Source organism: Brachyistius frenatus, unplaced genomic scaffold (genome assembly GCF_029030835.1).
Source record: "Brachyistius frenatus isolate BFR_SWC_R1_liver_20210118 unplaced genomic scaffold, ASM2903083v1 Contig_305, whole genome shotgun sequence".
Taxonomy (NCBI): Eukaryota; Metazoa; Chordata; class Actinopteri; family Embiotocidae; genus Brachyistius; species Brachyistius frenatus.
The window spans coordinates 183,870-202,990 of record NW_027210904.1 but is presented as its reverse complement, the minus strand read 5'-3'; the positions used below and the strand labels follow the sequence as shown (position 1 = coordinate 202,990).

General features: G+C 43.6%; 1 protein-coding gene across 4 annotated transcripts in view; it reads right to left on the bottom strand.

The window, feature by feature from the left end:
• dock11 (dedicator of cytokinesis 11) overlaps positions 1-19,121 on the bottom strand; it is a 58,056-nt gene that overhangs the window by 32,199 nt on the left and 6,736 nt on the right. For all 4 annotated transcript variants that reach the window (XR_011312131.1, XM_069722787.1, XM_069722788.1 and 1 more), the window contains exons 2-18: positions 17,914-18,030; positions 16,749-16,838; positions 15,876-15,958; positions 15,259-15,325; positions 13,810-13,905; positions 13,229-13,363; positions 11,951-12,134; positions 11,025-11,104; positions 9,901-9,984; positions 9,590-9,730; positions 7,111-7,386; positions 4,082-4,204; positions 3,881-3,963; positions 3,117-3,239; positions 2,802-2,878; positions 1,819-2,003; positions 1,603-1,668 (exon numbers count right to left, since the gene is read on the bottom strand). Coding sequence is in view for 3 of the 4 variants with exons in the window: in XM_069722787.1 (XP_069578888.1) it covers positions 1,603-1,668; positions 1,819-2,003; positions 2,802-2,878; positions 3,117-3,239; positions 3,881-3,963; positions 4,082-4,204; positions 7,111-7,386; positions 9,590-9,730; positions 9,901-9,984; positions 11,025-11,104; positions 11,951-12,134; positions 13,229-13,363; positions 13,810-13,905; positions 15,259-15,325; positions 15,876-15,958; positions 16,749-16,838; positions 17,914-18,030 (2,010 nt within the window). In the remaining variant the exon portion in view is untranslated. The remainder of the gene's footprint in view (positions 1-1,602; positions 1,669-1,818; positions 2,004-2,801; positions 2,879-3,116; positions 3,240-3,880; positions 3,964-4,081; positions 4,205-7,110; positions 7,387-9,589; positions 9,731-9,900; positions 9,985-11,024; positions 11,105-11,950; positions 12,135-13,228; positions 13,364-13,809; positions 13,906-15,258; positions 15,326-15,875; positions 15,959-16,748; positions 16,839-17,913; positions 18,031-19,121) is intronic.

Here is a 19,121-nt window from a genome sequence, read left to right as displayed (position 1 = left end):
GGAATACAAGCCCAGCCTCGTCCTCTGGTGCCGTTCACCGATAAATCAGACCTGAGCTCATGAATGGAGCTCTGACTGATCAACAAGCAACTTCGGAGGCTTCTGTAACTTTCACATTCCTGTTTGCGAAAGCTTCAAATGCACTTCCTCTTGGTTAGACTTGTGTCTTACGTAAAAAACAGAACCTTCCTGAGCTTCCGCTAACCCTGAGTAAATCTTCTGAAGGCCGAGAGGTGTGCTGCTGGCTCCCCCTCACTGTTTGTCAAGAACTTTATGCCTCACCGTACTTTAATCTTTTCTGAGTCTGATCTGTGTGTGTGTGTGCGCGCGCGTGCGTGCGTGCGCGCTCTCAAGCTGAGATATGACACGCATGACTGCGTGCTGATCCATCTGCCTCCGGGCTTTCTTAATCAAGATCATCAAGTATTCGGTAAATAGTTTGGCAGGTCAAGTTAAAATAATTGCCGTTTTGCTTCCTCCCTCTGGAAAAGTGAAAAGAAAAACAATCCCTGGCGCTTTGGTGACTATTTCCAACCACAAATATTTGACATGTGTGGCAAGAGAAAAGTAGAGGAAGAGAGGGGAGGAGAAGAGTGACCATTCATTATCTTCTGCTGCCAGCTATAATAACCAGCTTCTGCAAGCTTTTCCTTTCTCCTTCTGTGGCCCCTCGGCTGCATTCTGACTTACACGTAGTGAAAAGCAATAAAAAGAAAGGTTTATCACGCGTGAGGCCACTGATGTCGATCAAATCTCTCGAAGGGCATTTCATAAGCTTTGACTGCAGTATTGCTGTTTTTGAGACATTTGCACCTCTTGGTTAAATGGCCTGTTTGGTGCATCACCCCAAACCATCCATCCTCTTTTTAATTTTTCTTCTACCTTTTATATTTATTATATTATCTGCCTGTGTGTTCTACTACTTCCATCCATGTACTAGCTATAACTACAGGCAATTTCTCATCACCAACTAACCCAACCTGCATCAGAAACACAGGAAAGAGAAAACCAGAGCACTTTCTTGCTGAGTGCACCAAAAACACTGGTATTAGTGCTTGTATGTTGTCCTGTCCTGCTTTTTGACAAAAATATTATAAATGTACACGCATGTACAGTATGACACACTCTCTGGATGACGCTTGTTCCTGCTGCTTTGCATCTTTGCGCGAGAAAAAAATTATCTGATAAACTTTGTTTTAGTTTTTCTGGCGTTTGACAGTGTTAACGCCCAGAGAAGAATTTAAGAATAAAAACATAAATTGGAATATTTCCAGATAAAAAAAACCCCTCTAAAATCTGTTGGAAAACATTCATGATGTTGGATATATATGTAAAATTACAGGTAGTATTTTTGATTGCAAAAGACTCCCGCTGAACTCCAGCCACATCCAGTTACTGATTCCTACATGATGTAAATGATCACATTTCCATTTCAACAACCTCAAATCTTTTACAATTAGTTAAACGTCTTCCTTATTGGTAAAACCAATAACTTCAGGGTTTTGAACTTTATGTCTCTTTCTTCTGTTGTTGCTGTTCCCGTCTCTCTCAGCCAAACACAGCAGCTTAAATATTACATTATAAACAGTAGGTCTGACTCACCTTTAGAGGAGTTGCACCTTCTTCATCTGAATCTCTGAACTGGATGCAGACTGCGATGTTTCTGGCCTGATATGGAAGAAACGTTCCATCAGACAACGCACACAGCCAAGCAAAAACAATCACAGAGGCAACAGTCACCAATCCCTGACGAAAGATTTGTACTATTTACTGCCACTCTGACCAATCGGATCTTTCCATCCAGCTACATTCACACACCTTGGTGAAGGTCTTCTGGTTGTCGTATTTGAGCTGCAGCGGGTAGATGTAGAGTTGGTTCTTGTAGGAGGTGAAGGGGTAGTTATACTTGGCTTCCGCGGGGAGGAACTCCTCGATCTCCACTGACACCCGCTCGCAGCCGTCCTCGAAGGGCTTGACGGGAATGTAAGAGGACGTCACCGTATCTGAGGCACAGAGCACACGCTTGCGTTAGAGGACCAGGATCTCGGCTGGGGTCGATCAGTTTCCCTCGGAGTTCAGGAAACAAACATTTCAACGATATTGATTAGAGACACAGCTGAGAGGCTTCAGGCTGCACACATCTTTTTAATGATTATCTTAACTACTTCCTGGCAAGGCTTCAAATGTACACACTTCACAATTGATGCAGGATGCTGTTGGGTAAACGCTGTCACCAAAAAGGCTTCCTAACCTTCTTCACCTCTGACCCCTTGTCTGTTATGACCCCAGAAACGGACTGAGATACTCAGTTACATGTTTTGTGAGCTAACCACAGGTCGGTCTTCACGCTTGACACTATTGTTTGATCGTAATCTTCCAAGAAATCCGGGCTTCTTGTTCTTCGTTGCGCTTTTTACGTACTGCTCTCAAAATAAAATCAGCAGCAGCTAAATATGAAAATGGTAAAACTGTTGACGTGCAAGAGATCACAGGAAAGCACAGCACTTTGTTATATAATATTAGGCTTCATAAGTCAGTGCTACATTTAATAATGAATGAATTTAGACCAAAATCTATAGATGAGGATTTTAGATTTAACTATAAAAAGGCCAAAGAAAGCCGTTTACTTCGAGTTTTAGAAGTCATTTAATTTGGTTATTGAATTCTATTTGCAATGAAAAGTAAAAACACATGAGAGCTGTGCTACATCTCAAATGGACAGTGCTTGGTGTGTTTTCAAAGTCAGCGCTTGACTTCAAGACAAAATAGCAGATGGAGAGCGCATAGAAACCAGAACATACTTGAGAAGTCAGGCGGGACACACTCAATGGTGACGTTCAGCTGTCCAGGGATGGTTTGAAGTTTGCTCTTCTCAGGTCTGACACGAGAAATAGATTTAAAATAAGAAGGGGCAATCGTTAAACTTGAATTTATATGATGAGCTCCATGAGGCAAATCCTGACTTAGTACAAAAGCAGCGAGGCGATTCACTGCCTCCTTGGCCACACCATGTGAAACGTAGACTTAAAAAAGCATGAATGTGCTTCCACACGACTGTTTTGTGCAACAGTAACTAAGCACGGGCTTAAATAGCAGAGAAGTGGTTGTTGACTCACTTCCTGATGTCGGAAAGCAGCTTGATGATGTCATCAGTGGAGATTTTACTGCTGTCCAGGCGATAGAGAGGAGAGAACTTCCCATCCATGTCCAGGCTGCCCTGAGCGTCTTTGAACACCTGCCTGAAAACACATTACACACGGCCACAGGGTCGTCTCACACACACACACTGACAAATATTCAGTATTTCATTCTTTAGGGCAGTATTTAAAAAAAAATGTAATGTAGGCAATGTTTTGAGGCAATTAGGATGCTTAAATATCCAGTGTGTGTTTACTGTAATATGTTGTACGGTAGTATTACACTGATAGTCAGTGGGAAGCCCCGAACGGCCCACGTCTCAGATCTTCCGAACAATTCATTAAAACAGCGAGGAGAAACCAAACCAGATGGCAGTTCAGAGTTTTCATCAGGCCACTAGGTTGATCGTAACACATGCTGGGTTTAAAGGAAGATCATTTCTCGCAACAAAATCTGTTCCAGAGACTTTTCTATTTTGTTAAATTCAATATTTGGGGATATCTTGATGTGAAAATGATGAGAAAACATATCAGCTGAACCTCATCTTCTACCCCTGTTGAAGCTTGTAGAGGCTGTGTGAACGTTTACATTTATATATTAAAAAACGGATCGATTTTTAGGTTTTAAAATCCTGTGCATGCTCTTGTTGTGTTGATATATTTGCATGAGATCATTCCAAAGATGAATCCAAACAGATTCATTACAGGGTAATATTTTGACTCATGAATTATCCCTGTCTTACTTGGCAGCCCACGCAAACGGCATCCTGTACTGGCCCAGGCGTTGGCATGTCTGTTTGGCAGCTTTGAGCACCTTCTGAGCCGTCTGGGGAGACATGGGAGAAGACACACAGTCAACACAAAATCCAAACCAGAGCAGCTAACTGATGGTTTCATCGTGTGTGCGTGTGTTTAACTGAGGTTAAATATCCAAGGCAGTGGACCTTGTTGATGTCGGAGGTCTTGATGTACGGCTCAGCACAGTGGGTGATGCCGTTCTGTAACACCTTTTCCACACGGGCCACCAGGAAGATGTCTGCGTGGGGGTTGGTCACTGAAAAGATGCCCTGCAGGGGAGAGGGAGAAACTGCAGATGTAGTGTGACCTGGAAACTAAGTGTCGCTCATTAAAACCCTCCTTCTAGACTTTTTTCCCCAGTGGGAACATGAAGAGGAGAGATGCCGACTTGACGGACGCACAGATCCAAAGAGAAACCACTTCATCCAAACTACTTGGCATTTAGATAAATAAGAAATCAGCAGCAATTCAAACTTGAAATGTCTTTTCACTCTTAGATTCATCTTCTGCTTCTCTACGAGACAAGTGCAGTGGGATGTGGCTGATGCTCACTGAAGCTGGGCAGGAAAACCACATGGGGCTCACGTCTATTTTTGCCCCGGTGAGACGGGGCCGTCGTTCAGCCTCAAGTGTCTGTTCAAACTAACAATCTCAAGGGGACAAAAATGACATTCACACAAGGCCGTGCTGCTTCGCATTGATGTGCACAATAAAACCCTGCACAGAGGTTTCTGGTAAAAAAGACAAAACTTAAAACAGAAGCAGCGGGAAGTCATTTTGGAAATGACTTCCGCCTAAGGGATAAAACTCAGTGACACGACTGAGGGCCCAGTTGCACCATCTCAGCAGCTAATGCACACTTCAATCGACATATAATGCAGACATCACAAACTGCACGTTAGAAGAGACAGACACCAGGCCGTAACTCTGCCCTCCTCTACTGATACTCACATCATTAACACAACCACACACAGCTGCTTCTGGTTTTAAGTCTTTGACACTGTGATTTGTTGCTGACGACTCATCACCATATATTATCTACCGTGTGGTTTAAAAAGCTTGCAAATGCAACGTTTTGGCAAACGGTTTTGTAAACGGGGGTCACAACCCATTTTTGCAAACATAAACCATCATACTACACTAAAAGCTGCTTCGTACTCGCGCTCAGTCAGATGCATCAGATCTGTGAATTATGTAATGAACTGGCCTCCGGAGATCTGCTGCTGTTGCAGTGGAGAGATAGAAGAGGTGGAGGCTGCGTCCTTGGACCACACCCAGTGCACCTAAATTAAACTGTGGTCTGCTGAGCTATAACAGCACACTAATCACAGAGGTAGAAGCTGCTATGTTTGCATGTTTGTATGTGCGTGTGTGTGTGTGTGTGTACACGCGTGTTCTGCTGCTGTGGAACTTTTACAGATGTTGGCTGGCAGAGCGTAACATTCAGCTCATAAATTAAGCACATGGAAGTTGGAAACGCTTCCCTTGTTTTATGTCTGCAGCTTTTCGGACTCTTTTCCAACGTTCTTATGTGACCCGATACCAGCTGCTACATCCTCTGTGGGAACTCTTGTTCATGCTCTGAGGGCTTGTGACTCTGACTCTCCCTTGTTTTCAGTCTGTTGCCATGATCATCCAAGCCTCGCCTCTTGTTATGAAAACAGAAAGTATCTTGAGTGTCTTTATAGCCTAAGTGGCGCTAATTTACACCAGACACCAGTGTTGCTGGGCGACTCAATCCCATTAACGGGCCGAGGGGCCAGAGGTGAGGGGCGGACCGTGCGTGTGATGATCACCTGCAGGAGTTTGCACACGGCCTGAGCCGAAAGTAACACTCGCACACGGGCATTGTTCCTCCTGAAATAAACTCTCGGCATAAAAACACTGCAAAAAGAAGTGACTGGACATGCCGGTTACGTCACCAAGTGCTGAGCTCACATCAGAAACACTGGCAAACCAAAGCAGCTCGGAAATCACTTGCAAATGTGAGCTGAGTGAGCTAAACGGAGCACTTGTGTGGATCCTTTTGGAGCGTACGCTCGTCATCTGGAAACACTACAAAAAGGCATGAAAAAGGACTTTGGCTGGAAAGGAGAAATCAATGAAAAACATTTATTATTGTTTAACTAAAGAGCTCCATCAGTCAGTGATCACAGTGTCAGCAGAGTCTGAGGTAACAGGAGCAGCAAATTAATGACCATTCCGCTGGACTGTGGTTGGCTGAAAGCCACAAGCTGACGAGGCCTCAAAACTGGAGGGAAATATAAACAGCGTATCACTGGCGATGCTAATGACGTCATTTTAAATCTTCTAAGTGGAGTTTTCTTCTAAATTGTAGCTATCAATAACCTACATTCACTGGCGTCATGTTTGCATCACTCTTTGTTTTCATGCTTCAGCTCGCTCCGTTTCAGAAGAGTGAGAGAGAGTGAAAGGTCTCCTGAGGACACATCACACCGAGGTGTCCCCTCCATCTCAACCACAAACAGGTTATTTCCTGTGTTTCAAAATGTCACAGAGAACTGTTTTATACGTGTTATACCTGTTCACTTATTATCAAGTAGCTTAAACTCTCCTCAGTGTTCGGGTCAGGTTTAACTCTCGTACGTCGGAACGGAGTCTCAAAACCAATGACTAGAAACGATCCTAAGCAACACAAAATTAATAGAAATAAAGACAAAGTTTGTGACATCTGAGAACAATCTCACTAAAACTGAAACTAAAACAAACTGAACACTAAAATCAAGAACCAGGGTTGGAATCAGTTCCACATCTTCTAAACCTCAAACCCTACAGGGCGACAAATCTCTCTCTCTCTAATAAGCCCACTGCCATCAGTTTAACACACAAATCTCTGAAATGCAACACAACAAAATTCTCCAGCATTATTTAAAACAACTTGCCCATAAAGTTCCTTTTTAGTAAAAATGCGATCGTGTTTTACATTATTTTTATGATCTTGTTTTTTATCAAATCTGCCTGCATCACATCAGATTTATTATTTCTAGTTTCTGCAGTCTTGAATTTAAAAACAGTTATTCTTTTTAATTAGGAGAATCGTTGCGGGTTTTTTTTTTCACACCTGGATTTGAATGAACAATTATTCCAGTGTAACACCTTTTTCTGACTCATTTCCTCAATCAGACACGTGTCTCGGTACAATCAAGTTTTCTACCTGTGTGGGGAATCGCAGCAGAGCCTCCGACACCCTCTGAAGAGCAGGCAGGACATTGCCCTTCCCCGAGTCTCCGTTCACCATCACCCCTCCTCCTCCTTCTCCTCTTCCTCCTCCTCCTCCTCCATCAGAGTCAGATGAAGGAGAGAGTTGGCCAGAGATGTCGGTCAGCATCTCCCTGACGCACGTCGGGTTGAGGTCAACATGGAAGTCGGCCGAGATTTTGCAGCTCTTGGAGACATCGAAGAGAGCAAGGCTGATGAAGAACGGTTCCACCTGGGAGGCAGCAGAGAGATGGTGAGATGGTGAATGGCTTCAGTTCATGATCTCCCTGGATTTACCTCCGATCACATTTCATTCCACTTTTGTTTAATCACTGGGTTAAGACTTAACCTCAGATACTCAATTTATAGGAATGCACACAATATACTGGATGACTGAGTTTCGGAGCTTGTGTTGCCAAAAATGACTGCTTCATTCTCAAGCCATAATATTTGAGTAAATCTTTTCAAGCAAAATACCAAATATTTAATGATGAGCTTCACAAATACAGCATGAGTACGAGTATCGGCGGTGCAGTGGTTAGCAGTTAGCAGTGTCGCCTCCCGGCATGAAGGTTCTGGAGGTTCAGCTGCTGTCAGCTGGGCCTTTCAGTCTGCAACCTTTCTGCATGTTCTCTTTGTGCCTGTGTGTGTTTTATTTATTTTTTCCAGATCCTTTCACAGCCAGACATTCATGCTAGATGAACTGGTGATTCGAAATTGTATGGAGGTGTGAATGCGAGTTTAAATGGTTGTGTGTCTTTCTGTGTGATGAACTTGCGACCTTTCCAGGTTGTACCCTGCCTTCGCCCCCAAAGTCAAAGCCTCCGGATAATGGATGGAGCATCTGTGAGTTTTGGACTGTTGGCTCAGCAAAATCAATTGTTCATTTGTGATGGGTATTTTTTTTTTAACATTTTCAGACATTTTATAAACCAAAAGATTTTGAGATTGATTGATAATGAAAATATGTGTTTTGCATGGTTAAGAAACAGGTTGAACTGGAGACCAGACATAGCTTTTAAAAGCACCAATAGTCATGTGTTCCACTGCATTGGTATGGGGTTTACTATATATAAATATGTGTAAATGTGTGGCGGATAATATTATATAAAACCTGACTTATCCTGCAATGTGCTGCTAATCTCCCTAAAACATTATCATTATAATGGATTTAAACTAAGAGGTTTAATCTGTTTAATCTGCATCTATCTGCAGCCTCAAAAACAATAAATGGTCGATGCCCAGCTTGGAAGCAAAGGTTTCCTCCACATCGGTGCCGCCCACACATTTCTGACGGACTGCTCCTTAATGCCAGGGCGGACGGTTAATGTATGATGGACAAACTCCTTCCACCCAATAAACATGAAACCTTTCTGAGACTGTGGAAGGAAAGAAAGGGAGGAAGAGAAGAAGGCAAAGAGAGTGCGTGCTGCCTCCAAACCACAAATATAATTCAGTTGATTCCTCCTCCCAGCCGGTCTAATGCAGGAGGAGGAGGAGGAGGAGGTCTAACTCAATGTTTTATGACTACAGCAATCCACTCCGACAAAGTAAGAGCTCTCGTATGCTTAAAACTGCTCGCTCATGCTACCAGGAGCTTCTTGGTCATCATACATTAGATGGTCTTTTTGCATAACCTGAAGTCTCTTGTTTATTTAGAGCAAAGACAGTTAAAGCTGAGGAGCTTCTAGCTTTAAAAAAAAAAAAAAAAAAAGAAAAGACAATTACACGACATCACTGTGATTTTGTTTCCATTTTTGTTTTCAAGGTTTATCATAAACATGATGAGATGGTATTACATCCAGATCAACTTGTGTTATCCTCTCTCGGCCTGGTTACTTCCATTGCTTCCAGCCAGGACAACATGAATTATGAAGGTGTATTATCTGGGGCGGCAAAGCAGAGGGTGAAGACAGAAGGAAGATCTGTGGCGTGAAAAGCAAACCTGTGTTGTGGTTGAATATACTTAAACAAATCACAACATCGCAAGGAGAGTGTCGTCCTATTGGGTCAATATACAATTGATATCAATATTCAGTTAGCTTTTTAGGTGTGGCCTCAACCTAAATATATACATAATTGCAAATTATGAGAGATATACTATGTTAGATACAGACTTTTAACTTACACTGAGTCAGCGTGCCCTCTCATATGTTCAGGCAGGAATTGCCAGTCAGGTAAATAAAGGTCATTAGGCTTAAAGTTTGGGATGACTCACATGGAATTAAATACATTTAATAATGACTAAATGATAGGTTTATTCTAACTTAGTATTCTTAAGTTCTATCCTGTGGTGCGGATTTATTTTTGCACTTGTTTAACTTTTTGTTTAAATTTTTACTAGTAGTCCAAGTTGAAGCGCAGAAATCAGTGGAAGTAGTTCAACGTGCTGGAAATAAAATAATACCGCTGTGGAATTTCGGTAAATGACCTACATTGGTGAGAACACCGTCGCCCTTCTCAGTAACGCAGCCCTGCAGACTGAATGCAAGGTCATGGCAGCTGACCATGATCCGCCGGCCAAAACGCTCCTCAAACGGCTTCACGTCTGGCTCGATGCCCGAGAAGTCCAGCCTCTGGATATCAGACAGGAGAGAGGAGGAGACGAGGAAGGATTGATCCAGGATGAGCAAAGAGATGTGCGCAGAAGACAGATGAGGGAGAAGGAAACGGTGTTTCAGGGAAGGAGATCAAATAGTCTGAATCAATAATGAAATAAATAAATTATAAGAAAACCAAATGTTACCTGTGTTTCAGGATCCAGAGAGAAAAGCTTTTGTCTGCCTTCATTCCTGTTGATCCTATTGAGCTGGTCCGTCTCCCTCGTATACTGCAGACGCACAGAGAGCACAGCAATTAAAGCAAAGCATGATTGTGCGTTTATTTGTTTGTTTCGGAATTTGTACTATACGGTCACTTTAACGTATCGAATTTTCCCTGTTTTCTTGCAATATCGATTTGATAGTGCCTTTTACTTTTACATTATACATTTACATAAAAAAATGTATGATCTGTTCTAAAAATAGCAGTGCGTATTTTTACCGTCTGAATTTACCATCACGCTTTAGAAAGACACCTATTTGTGACAACAAAGCGGCAGCTTGCACCATATCCAAAACTAATTTAGTCTGTTCACCGAGTTGCCTGTGAGATTTTCAGTAAAACAACACAAACAGAGAGGCAGACAAAGACAGATATGCAGTCCGCAGACATGACGGAAGAAAGAAGGGCATCTAATGGAGACAAACAAATCAAACCCTCGGGCAACGATAAGAGCCCTAATCCATCTCCTTCTCCTTCTCCTTCCCCTTCCCCTCCCCCTCCCCCTCCCCTCGACTCGGACTGTGCCCAGCCTGCAGACAAACTCAAGTGATCTTTTGCAAGTGAAGGGAGAAGCTGTGCCGGAGCGGCCCAGAGCGAACAGAAGGAAACGGCGGCGCAGAGCACAGAGGCCTTTGTTGTTGGCGTGGAGCTCTGGGTTCAGACACGTTAAAGCAGCACCGTCTCCGTGGGATAAACACGGATGCTCTCAGGCTGAGAAAGCTGACTCACATTCAGCCAATTCAACAAAGGAGCCGTTTTCCTCTCGCTCTGCCATCACGTACACGTTATAAACCAGGGATTCTAAAAGTGTTCAGACTAGTTTTTCGAGATACGTCTTATTGTCGTTAATTTTTTTTTAAGAGACAGTTTTTTCCCCCCCCATTTTTGTCCTTAATATCAATCTGCACAACAACAACAACAAAAATCCATTAAATAAATAATAATTCCATGAATAAACATGTCTACAACAGATTCACTTTTTTGTTTAAAATCGAAATGTTTCTACGTATTATATCTTCCAAACTCAGCAGAATGAAACCTTCTTACCTTCATGAGTTCGGTGTGTAAGTTCCTCCCCAGGCTCTCCAGCAGGCTCTCACCTTTACCTTGGCTGGTGGTGTCGTCATCTGATTGAACAAGACAATACGCGTCAACAAATGTGATCAGAACGCACGCGAATGGCCAATAAAGCTCTCCCCTCTCGGCGTTTCCCCAGCGGCTCCATTTGGTGACCGTCTGCAGGTTTGTCTTCCCTGACGGACAGACTAATATCTTCCAAATTAAAAAAAGGTGACCTTCACTATTCTGCTGACTCACACACAATAGATGATGAACCGAGTGAACTCAAACTCTTCCGTCTTTCTGGACAACCGCCCAGTCTCTCGTCGGCATGTGCAAGATTCGTGACCGACCTTATTGGGTTTCACAGAGGGTGTATTATGTATATATTATATGAGAAAAAGGGGCCCACGGATGTTGGTGAGACGTAAACTGCATAAAACTTCTCGCATTCTTCCACAGTTCAGCAAACGCAACGAGTTTAACATTTAACTATTAAAATACAGCAGCTGATCTTCAGATTTGATTTATTTGAACCTCCACGTCTGAACGTCTTTTAGAAGAACTTGCAGCTGATATAGAAGCAGGTCTCTTCTGTCTCTGTACTGGCAGCAACTATACGCGTGATGTGAAGCCTATGTATTGTGTAAGTATGCAATCAGGAAGCAATTAAAAAGCCATAACGTAGCCTTAAATTCAAGGGCGTCTTGGAGTCCTTCCACTGTCAGGGAAAGAGAAAACTTTAACTCTGACTACCATTACTTCAAATGTGTTATTATTACCATCATTATTATTATCATCATCATCATCATCATAGGTGAATGACTGTATAGAAGCTCATCAGTAAGACTGTAAATATTAGGTTGCCTGACAGATGCTCTGGGCACGTGTATATCCAAAATCCAGTAACTCACCCAGGACACAGTCCAGTGACTCTGCACCATTCCTGCGGTCCTGGCCGGCCTCAGTGCTGCTCTGCAGCGCCTGTTTCAGCGTGACCACCCACTCCTCCATCTCTGCTTCGCTGTCTGCAGCCAGGAAGTGACTGTAGCGGTCTTGCATCTTCAGCTCGAAGCCGTTGCGGCGCATTTTAGGGCTCTGAAAAAGACATCATTATTCCGCCTTAGACTTTTGATAGAGCTTTTGCTAGCACATCGCATCTGATGGATTCAAACCAGACTGTGCTTACTGAATCTTGTTGTGTATCCTCCTACAGGATATGTTATCTATGAAAGCTTCTGTCTGTTAGTTAAGTGGATAACATTATTGTTATTACACTGCCATTAAACACGACAAGCGTCAGGGAGGTGTCAAACATAAGTTAATACAACAGAATATAAAAGGAACAGTATAGAACAATTAGACAAAGAATTATAACAAGGACATAAAAATACCAATCGATAGCAGTTTTTAAAAGCTTTTTAAAATGTATCACTGACTGAGGATCTGATGCTGAAGGAGCGTTTTCTCTGCAGTAAAAGCATGATCCCTCTTGTGTCAAGCCTGCACTGTGGGCCTTCAAACTAGATCTGAGGGGCTTCGGTAGAGAATAAAGGTTTAAAGATCTGAAATATGCAGCAAAGCCAGACAATGTAGAGATTTAAATGTAATCAATAGAATCTTAAATTGAATTCTGAAACAACTTGGGAGCCGATGTTCTTCAGCCGTGACTAAGCAGGTGCAAAACTTGGTTTGCATGTAAAACACAAGCTTTTACATTAATCCCACTTGCCAGGATGAGTCCCCTCGCTCTGCCCACTGATCTGAGCGTACGCTCATCGAGCTGAAAGCTTCCTGGCAGCTTCCTCAGTCAGGGCAGACCTGGGGGAGGTACCAGCCTGTGCCATGAGCCAGCAGCAGCAGCAGCACCAACAGCAGCAGCAGCCCCTTATAATCTGCTCGAACTACACTTTCCTGCCCGACTCAACGGAATGCAGTAAATCTGTCCAATAAAAGCAGCTAAAAGCCTGCGGAGCGTGGCGAGACTAGAAAACACACCGACTTTCACGAGGGTGGGAGCTCACGCCAAGAACTGAACATTCACAGTGATCACACGAGGGAAGTGCACAGACAGTCTAATTACACATAACAACATGGTAGAGTTGGTGAAACTGAGAAAACATTGCTGCTGCTGCTGTGCATTTTGACGCTTCTGTGATTTTCTTTTCAAACCCCAGCTGTGCTGCGTGTACCTGAATGACATCTATGCAGGAGTCCAGGTAGATGGATCCTTTGGTTTCCTTGCAGTTCTTCTCATCCTTGTAAGAGTTGAGGATGTAGGAGCCATCAGGGAGCTGAGAGAGGTAGAAGAACCTCCTTTTGAACACCTGTAACTCACAGCAACAGAGAGCAAGTCAGGGAGATTCATACCTAGCAGCTTGTAAGGACTCAAAAACGGAGAAATACAGTAGGACGTGTGCATTTTAAACACTTCTGGTGCGGCCTAAGTGTGTGTTGATTTGATTTAAATTTCCTTCCCTTCGTTTATTATTCATCATTTATGCGTCTTGTTTGTTTTTATATTTATAACACTTTTTTCACAGCAATTATTGCCAGTGCAGTAAATGCTGCTGTTAGTGTGGCTGCAGAAGCGTATGTAAACATTCTTAATTATAATGGGGAGGAATAGTGTAGTTTTGATGTCATATTATCCACCAGGAGGACCGACAGTTCCTGCCTCCTTGCGGTTTGGTCCCTGCACGGTGTTGCTGTTGTTTCATTTGTTGCTGTTATGCTGTACGAAGAAAACACAGGAGGTCTGGTGGTGACTCACCCTCATGGAGACAGACAGACTACTGTTGATGTTGGCTTTCTGAAGCCAGCCCTGCTTCATGATGCCCCCCCTCTGGGAGCACAGCGACGCCGTGTCCTGACAGACACAAACACAAAAAAACGGGGAATCGGTCAAGGCGGGCCTCATTACGCTGCTTCGTTCAGGTTGAAGCTGCTCGCATATTAAACATTTGCTGTGCGTGAGGGCAACTTAAAGCTCCTGTCATCATTTACAGCATTTAGTGCCATGAAACATGTCCACACACACACACACACACACACACACACACACACACACACACACACACACACACACACACACACACACACACACACACACACACACACACACACACACCTTTCTGTGAGTAATGCATCCCGCCTCTTGAAGGAATTCAAAGCACAGAGCAGCCTAATTAACTTAATTAATGGCACATGACACACACATATCATAGCACGGAGTGAAAAGGCTATTGCTGTGTAGAGGTGTGGGAGATTTCTTGTGTGTGTAAGTGTGTGTGTGTGTGTGTACAACTGAGATGAGCCTGAACACACTGACGTGCTGTTTTGTCCTGTGTGTGTCGTGTCATGCTTCCTCCTCTCCGTCCCTCTCCAGCTTCTCCCCATAATCTCATTGGCTGCTGTCCTCCTGCCGCTCGCTCATGTCCATACGTATAATCGCATGGCTACACCCTGCACATACAGTATGAAGTTGGTATTGTCACCTGTAACCCAATGTCCCTGACTGCATTATTACCGATTCGGCGTTGCAGCCGTGTCGAGGGTTACGTAAAGGACATATAAAAGCAAACATTTGTACGGGCAGTACAAACGGTGCTGCCTGCCTCATCTCAGCCACACATGGTAAAGCAGAGCTAATGGAACAGAAGCACGGTCTGTCGTGGGACGTAATAGAGCCATCTCCTTTCTGCCCTCCCATCCTGTCAGCAGAGCAGCATTTATTTTCCTTCAATTAAACCCTTTTCTTGGTCTAAGTTTATCTGCATCTGGCCTGAGAGGAGGAGGAAGAGGAGGAGGAGGAGGACGAGGAGGAAAAGGAGGTAGAGGAGGATCGATGAGAGCTATCTATAGAACATATAAGGCTTCTGGTTTCACTTGGTCTCTGAGGGGTCACATGGCCGGGTTGGACCAGTCACCAGGGCTCTTCTTCACAGCACAATTCCACTGCAGACACACAATATCTTTGCTTGTGTTTTCAGGATAATCCAGCTTGTTGATTGAGCGTTTCCTGTAGCTCCGGGATTCAAAACAATGAATGTAATCATTTTTAATTTATAAACAAGAATTATACAACATCGCTAAAAGCCATGCATTTACACACAAAGTGCAATCTGTCCACTACGGGCCTGCCGAGTCAGCAGCGGATCACTCATCCTCACTGCGCTGAGCAATGTGTGCGATCTACCGACGCTCGGCTTCCTCTGCTCACCTCGTCTTTGGCGTCCTCATCGACCTCGAACACGTGAGCAGGCAGCTTGTCTGTCTTCAGGCCTTTGCTTTAAAAAGAACAGAGAAAGAGGGTCAATAAATAAACCTGCCCCCCCCCCCACTGTACTTGACATGGATGACCTTTTACTGGAGGTCAACTATGTCACTTTAATATCTGGTTTCTTGGACTCTGTACTGCTGCTAAAACATTCAACAAATCACTGCAGCAAACTGGCAGTTTTTGCATCAGTTTTTTCTGAAATTATGATATTTGTTGAATGTTATTACACAGAATGTTTCTCCAGTTGTTGGTTGCAGCGATACAAAAACAAAACATTCCCTAGGTATAAGCTTCATCACAATAAACTATGAACTCACAACATCTGGGCTGCACCTGTTGTGTAGCGAAACATGTCCTCTCTGCTGCAGAAGTATTAACATACAGTAATTTGCTGTAGGTCGTCGTCCAGCCGATTTAACGACAACAGAGTAAATCCCTTGAACATGTTACACACTTGGCAGTACAGAGCAGACAAACTCTAAGCCCGACCCTCAACATCCCCCCCCCACATATCCAATCTACAGTTTTCATTTCTTGTTTCTCCTCATGGTCCTTACCTTGGCAACATGCGGAAGTCACCAGAGTAAGCCTCGTACTTGTAGTTGATTACATGCCAGTCGGTGTTGTACATCTTGATGCACTGCCAAACAGGTCAACACAGAGAGCTGGATTACACCTTCATGCCGCGCCAAGAAAGAGAAGTAGCCATGCACACAGTTCTTGCCATTGACTGACGACAGAGCAGCCAGTTCCCTAATTTGGGGAGAAAATTTCTGCTTATATATTTATGAACTGAAAATAAGTCTGCAAAGTAGGAGAAGAAATCTTCACCCTGGCTGCGACTTCTATTTGGTGTTACTCGAGATGGTTTTCATTACTCGCATTACTTTGTTATTCAGCGCGGAGCTGCGAGTAGAAACTCTCACTGAATGGATCTTTGTTCGGTAAATGCTGAGTGTGCCTGGGTCTGTTATAACAATCCCTCCGACAGTTGTTTCCATGCTATGTCGCAGTCATGAGAGCTGGCTGATGAACACGGATTTAGAGGCCGGTGGAGCAGCAGAGTACCTCCACATCATGCCAGAAATGTTCGTTTTTTCTCTGCTAATGCAGCGTTGCACCACTACAGCATGTGTTTACTGCTGGACTGAGAATACTGTGTTTCTTTATGAGCTTCAAGTGAACACGTTAGGCTCAAAATCATGAAGGCTGGTGTGAAATCATCAAGAAATCCTCTTTTGTGTTTGTTAAAAGATGAATTTAGACTTTAAAACGTTCTGCTTTTCGTAGAGCAGGCTGTTATCAGTAAGAGGAAGTACTATGTCATCTACGAATGCATTAGTTCAATTTTTATACTTCAAATCTCCTTTTAGAAAGCGCAAGATGTCGTTGTTATAAGTCGTCCACATGGGTCTGCTGGGTTCCTGTACCTCCTTGGCGAACAGACTCCTGGCCTCCCGCTCGGCATTCTGGGGCACCGAGGGAACAACAGTCCTCCTCTGCCGGGAGATCTGAGATTCCTGCACGAATGCAAACACAGCGAGACCCAAAAAAGTGAGACACGTGATGAGCCCGTGCACATGGACTGTTTGATAATGACGGGTCTTTATCGATCTCATCAAATGGTAGCACAGCAGAAAACACGAGGACAGAGAAAGGGAATAGGAAACAGACAGAGGGAGTCTGAGAGAAAACAGACGAGTGTCAACAAATTCTCTCAGGACGGAGAAAACAAACGTAGACGCGAAGCCACTAAACAGAACCACATGTGTCTGAAGCAGCGCCAATAAATCCAGAGCGGAGCTACCTGGCTGGGTTGCGTTTGATGGGTCAGGCCCCCGGACTGACCCATAAATAACTGAGCCCGGTGTGCTGCGGATGAGCAGTGATTAATGATGGGAAAACCTTCTTGACAAAGGGATATTTTGCAGCTATTTGTTCCCGTTTGACTCAGACGGAAAGAAGCCGCTGACCTGGCGGTTTACTGCGGAGATCTCGGCATTTGTATCGCACGTACAAACTAAAGGTTGTGGTCACAGGAGACAGCTTAAGGAATGAATGTGGATCCGCTCATTTAGTACGAGTCCAAATAAGATGTTTTTTTCAGGTTTACGATGGGAAAAAAAAACCAAAAAAAAATCATTGTTTTACACACAGAAGGTTGATTTTGATGTTAATAATTTCAAACTTTATTTAAAAGAAAGTATATTACAGACAACGTGGGTCTTCCTTTGTCTCACTCCTTCATTTTCTGGCACAATGTTATCATAACTGTAAAATTAGGACTGGGCAATATATCAATACTCTGTCAATATTCCCATATGAGACTAGGTATTTTCTTCAATGATCAAAAAAATGATATTGTGATGTGACATAAGTGGTTTTAAAGGCCACATTACAGTAAAGTGATGCAACTTTCTGAACTTATTAGAGTGTTCCTGCAGTTCTACAATTTGCCTTCACACAGCCATTATATGCACATTTACTGATGATTATGTATCCAAAATGTAATTACAGGTGTTCCTACAATATTGTTGCAATATAAAAAATTATGATATGTGCTCAAAAATACAGCGGTCAGATGATGGGACTCACCGAGACATCATCAACGGGGCAGAGCAGCAGGTCCCGGTGGGGGTCACTGTGGATCTGGGCCTTCCTCTGAAACACCACAGTCTCGTAGTCGAGCGGTTCGATGATCTTCGGCTGCTCCTGAGAGGAAGAAGATGGAAAGCGTTCAAACACGCGTCATTTCAGCGAAACAAAAGATTTCCTTTGCTCACGTTCAGATTTTTGTTTTTTTTTTTTTCTCTTTACTGCGGCTCTGGCAAGCTCCGCGCACTTCCGCTATTTCAAAGCATTCAACAAGTGTTCGCCAAACATGTGAGAGCAGAGCCACAGGAGATCAGAGTTCAGACCGCAAAGTTCAGAGGTGCTGAGAAACGGCGGCTCGGAGAGTTATGGGTGGGTGGAAAAAAACAAACAAAAAAAACCCAAAAAAAGGAAAGAAACTGACAATAAATTCATGAGCAAAAGCAAAAATGAAAAATAATAATAATAATAATAATTCACTGAAGTTAAATGATGTAACTTTGAAAAAATAAATAAAGCCTGGCAGAGACGAATGTAAAATCTGAAACGGCTAAACATCATAACTTCCTGCTTTGAGTTTCATAGAGAAGTGGGTGATATGAAATCGGCCTCCCCCATTATGTCTTAAAAGAGCCCTGCGGGCTTAAAACCGACCCTTCCACAACTAGGTCAAGATGCGATCGCGAGTGTGAACCTTAAACCCACTTGGGAAGATTCTAAATTAATTCCAAGAAAGTGCCTCTGTAAGCTCGAGCTGAGCAGAGGAAATGGGGATGAATAGCTTAGCCAATAAGCCTCGGCGGAGCGACACCGAAGCCGTTTGGGCTCGAGCGGGAGGAAATCGGACTGTATGGATTTGATCGGCTTCTGTGCCACACGAGTGGGTCACTGCCCCAGAGTCTGATGCATGGTGGGTAGATGACACGCTGCTGAGTGAACAAGCAGAGACAGATTGACCGCTCCCTCTCTCTCTCTCTCTCTCTCTCTCTCCACAGCTGGAAGAGAAGGAGTGAGTGATTTTCCACCTTGTGCTGCGTGGTGTTTCCATTCATGTGTCGTGCAGCTGAGATGTGGAGCTTTGTGTTTTGCTGTTGCACCGCCGGACGAGTGGGCAGAGTGAGAAAACCAGAGGCAGTAGTTTGACTGCTGCTGCTGCTTCCCCCTACTTTAAAACTATCATTAGCAATGTTTGCATATGTAATTCAAACCTC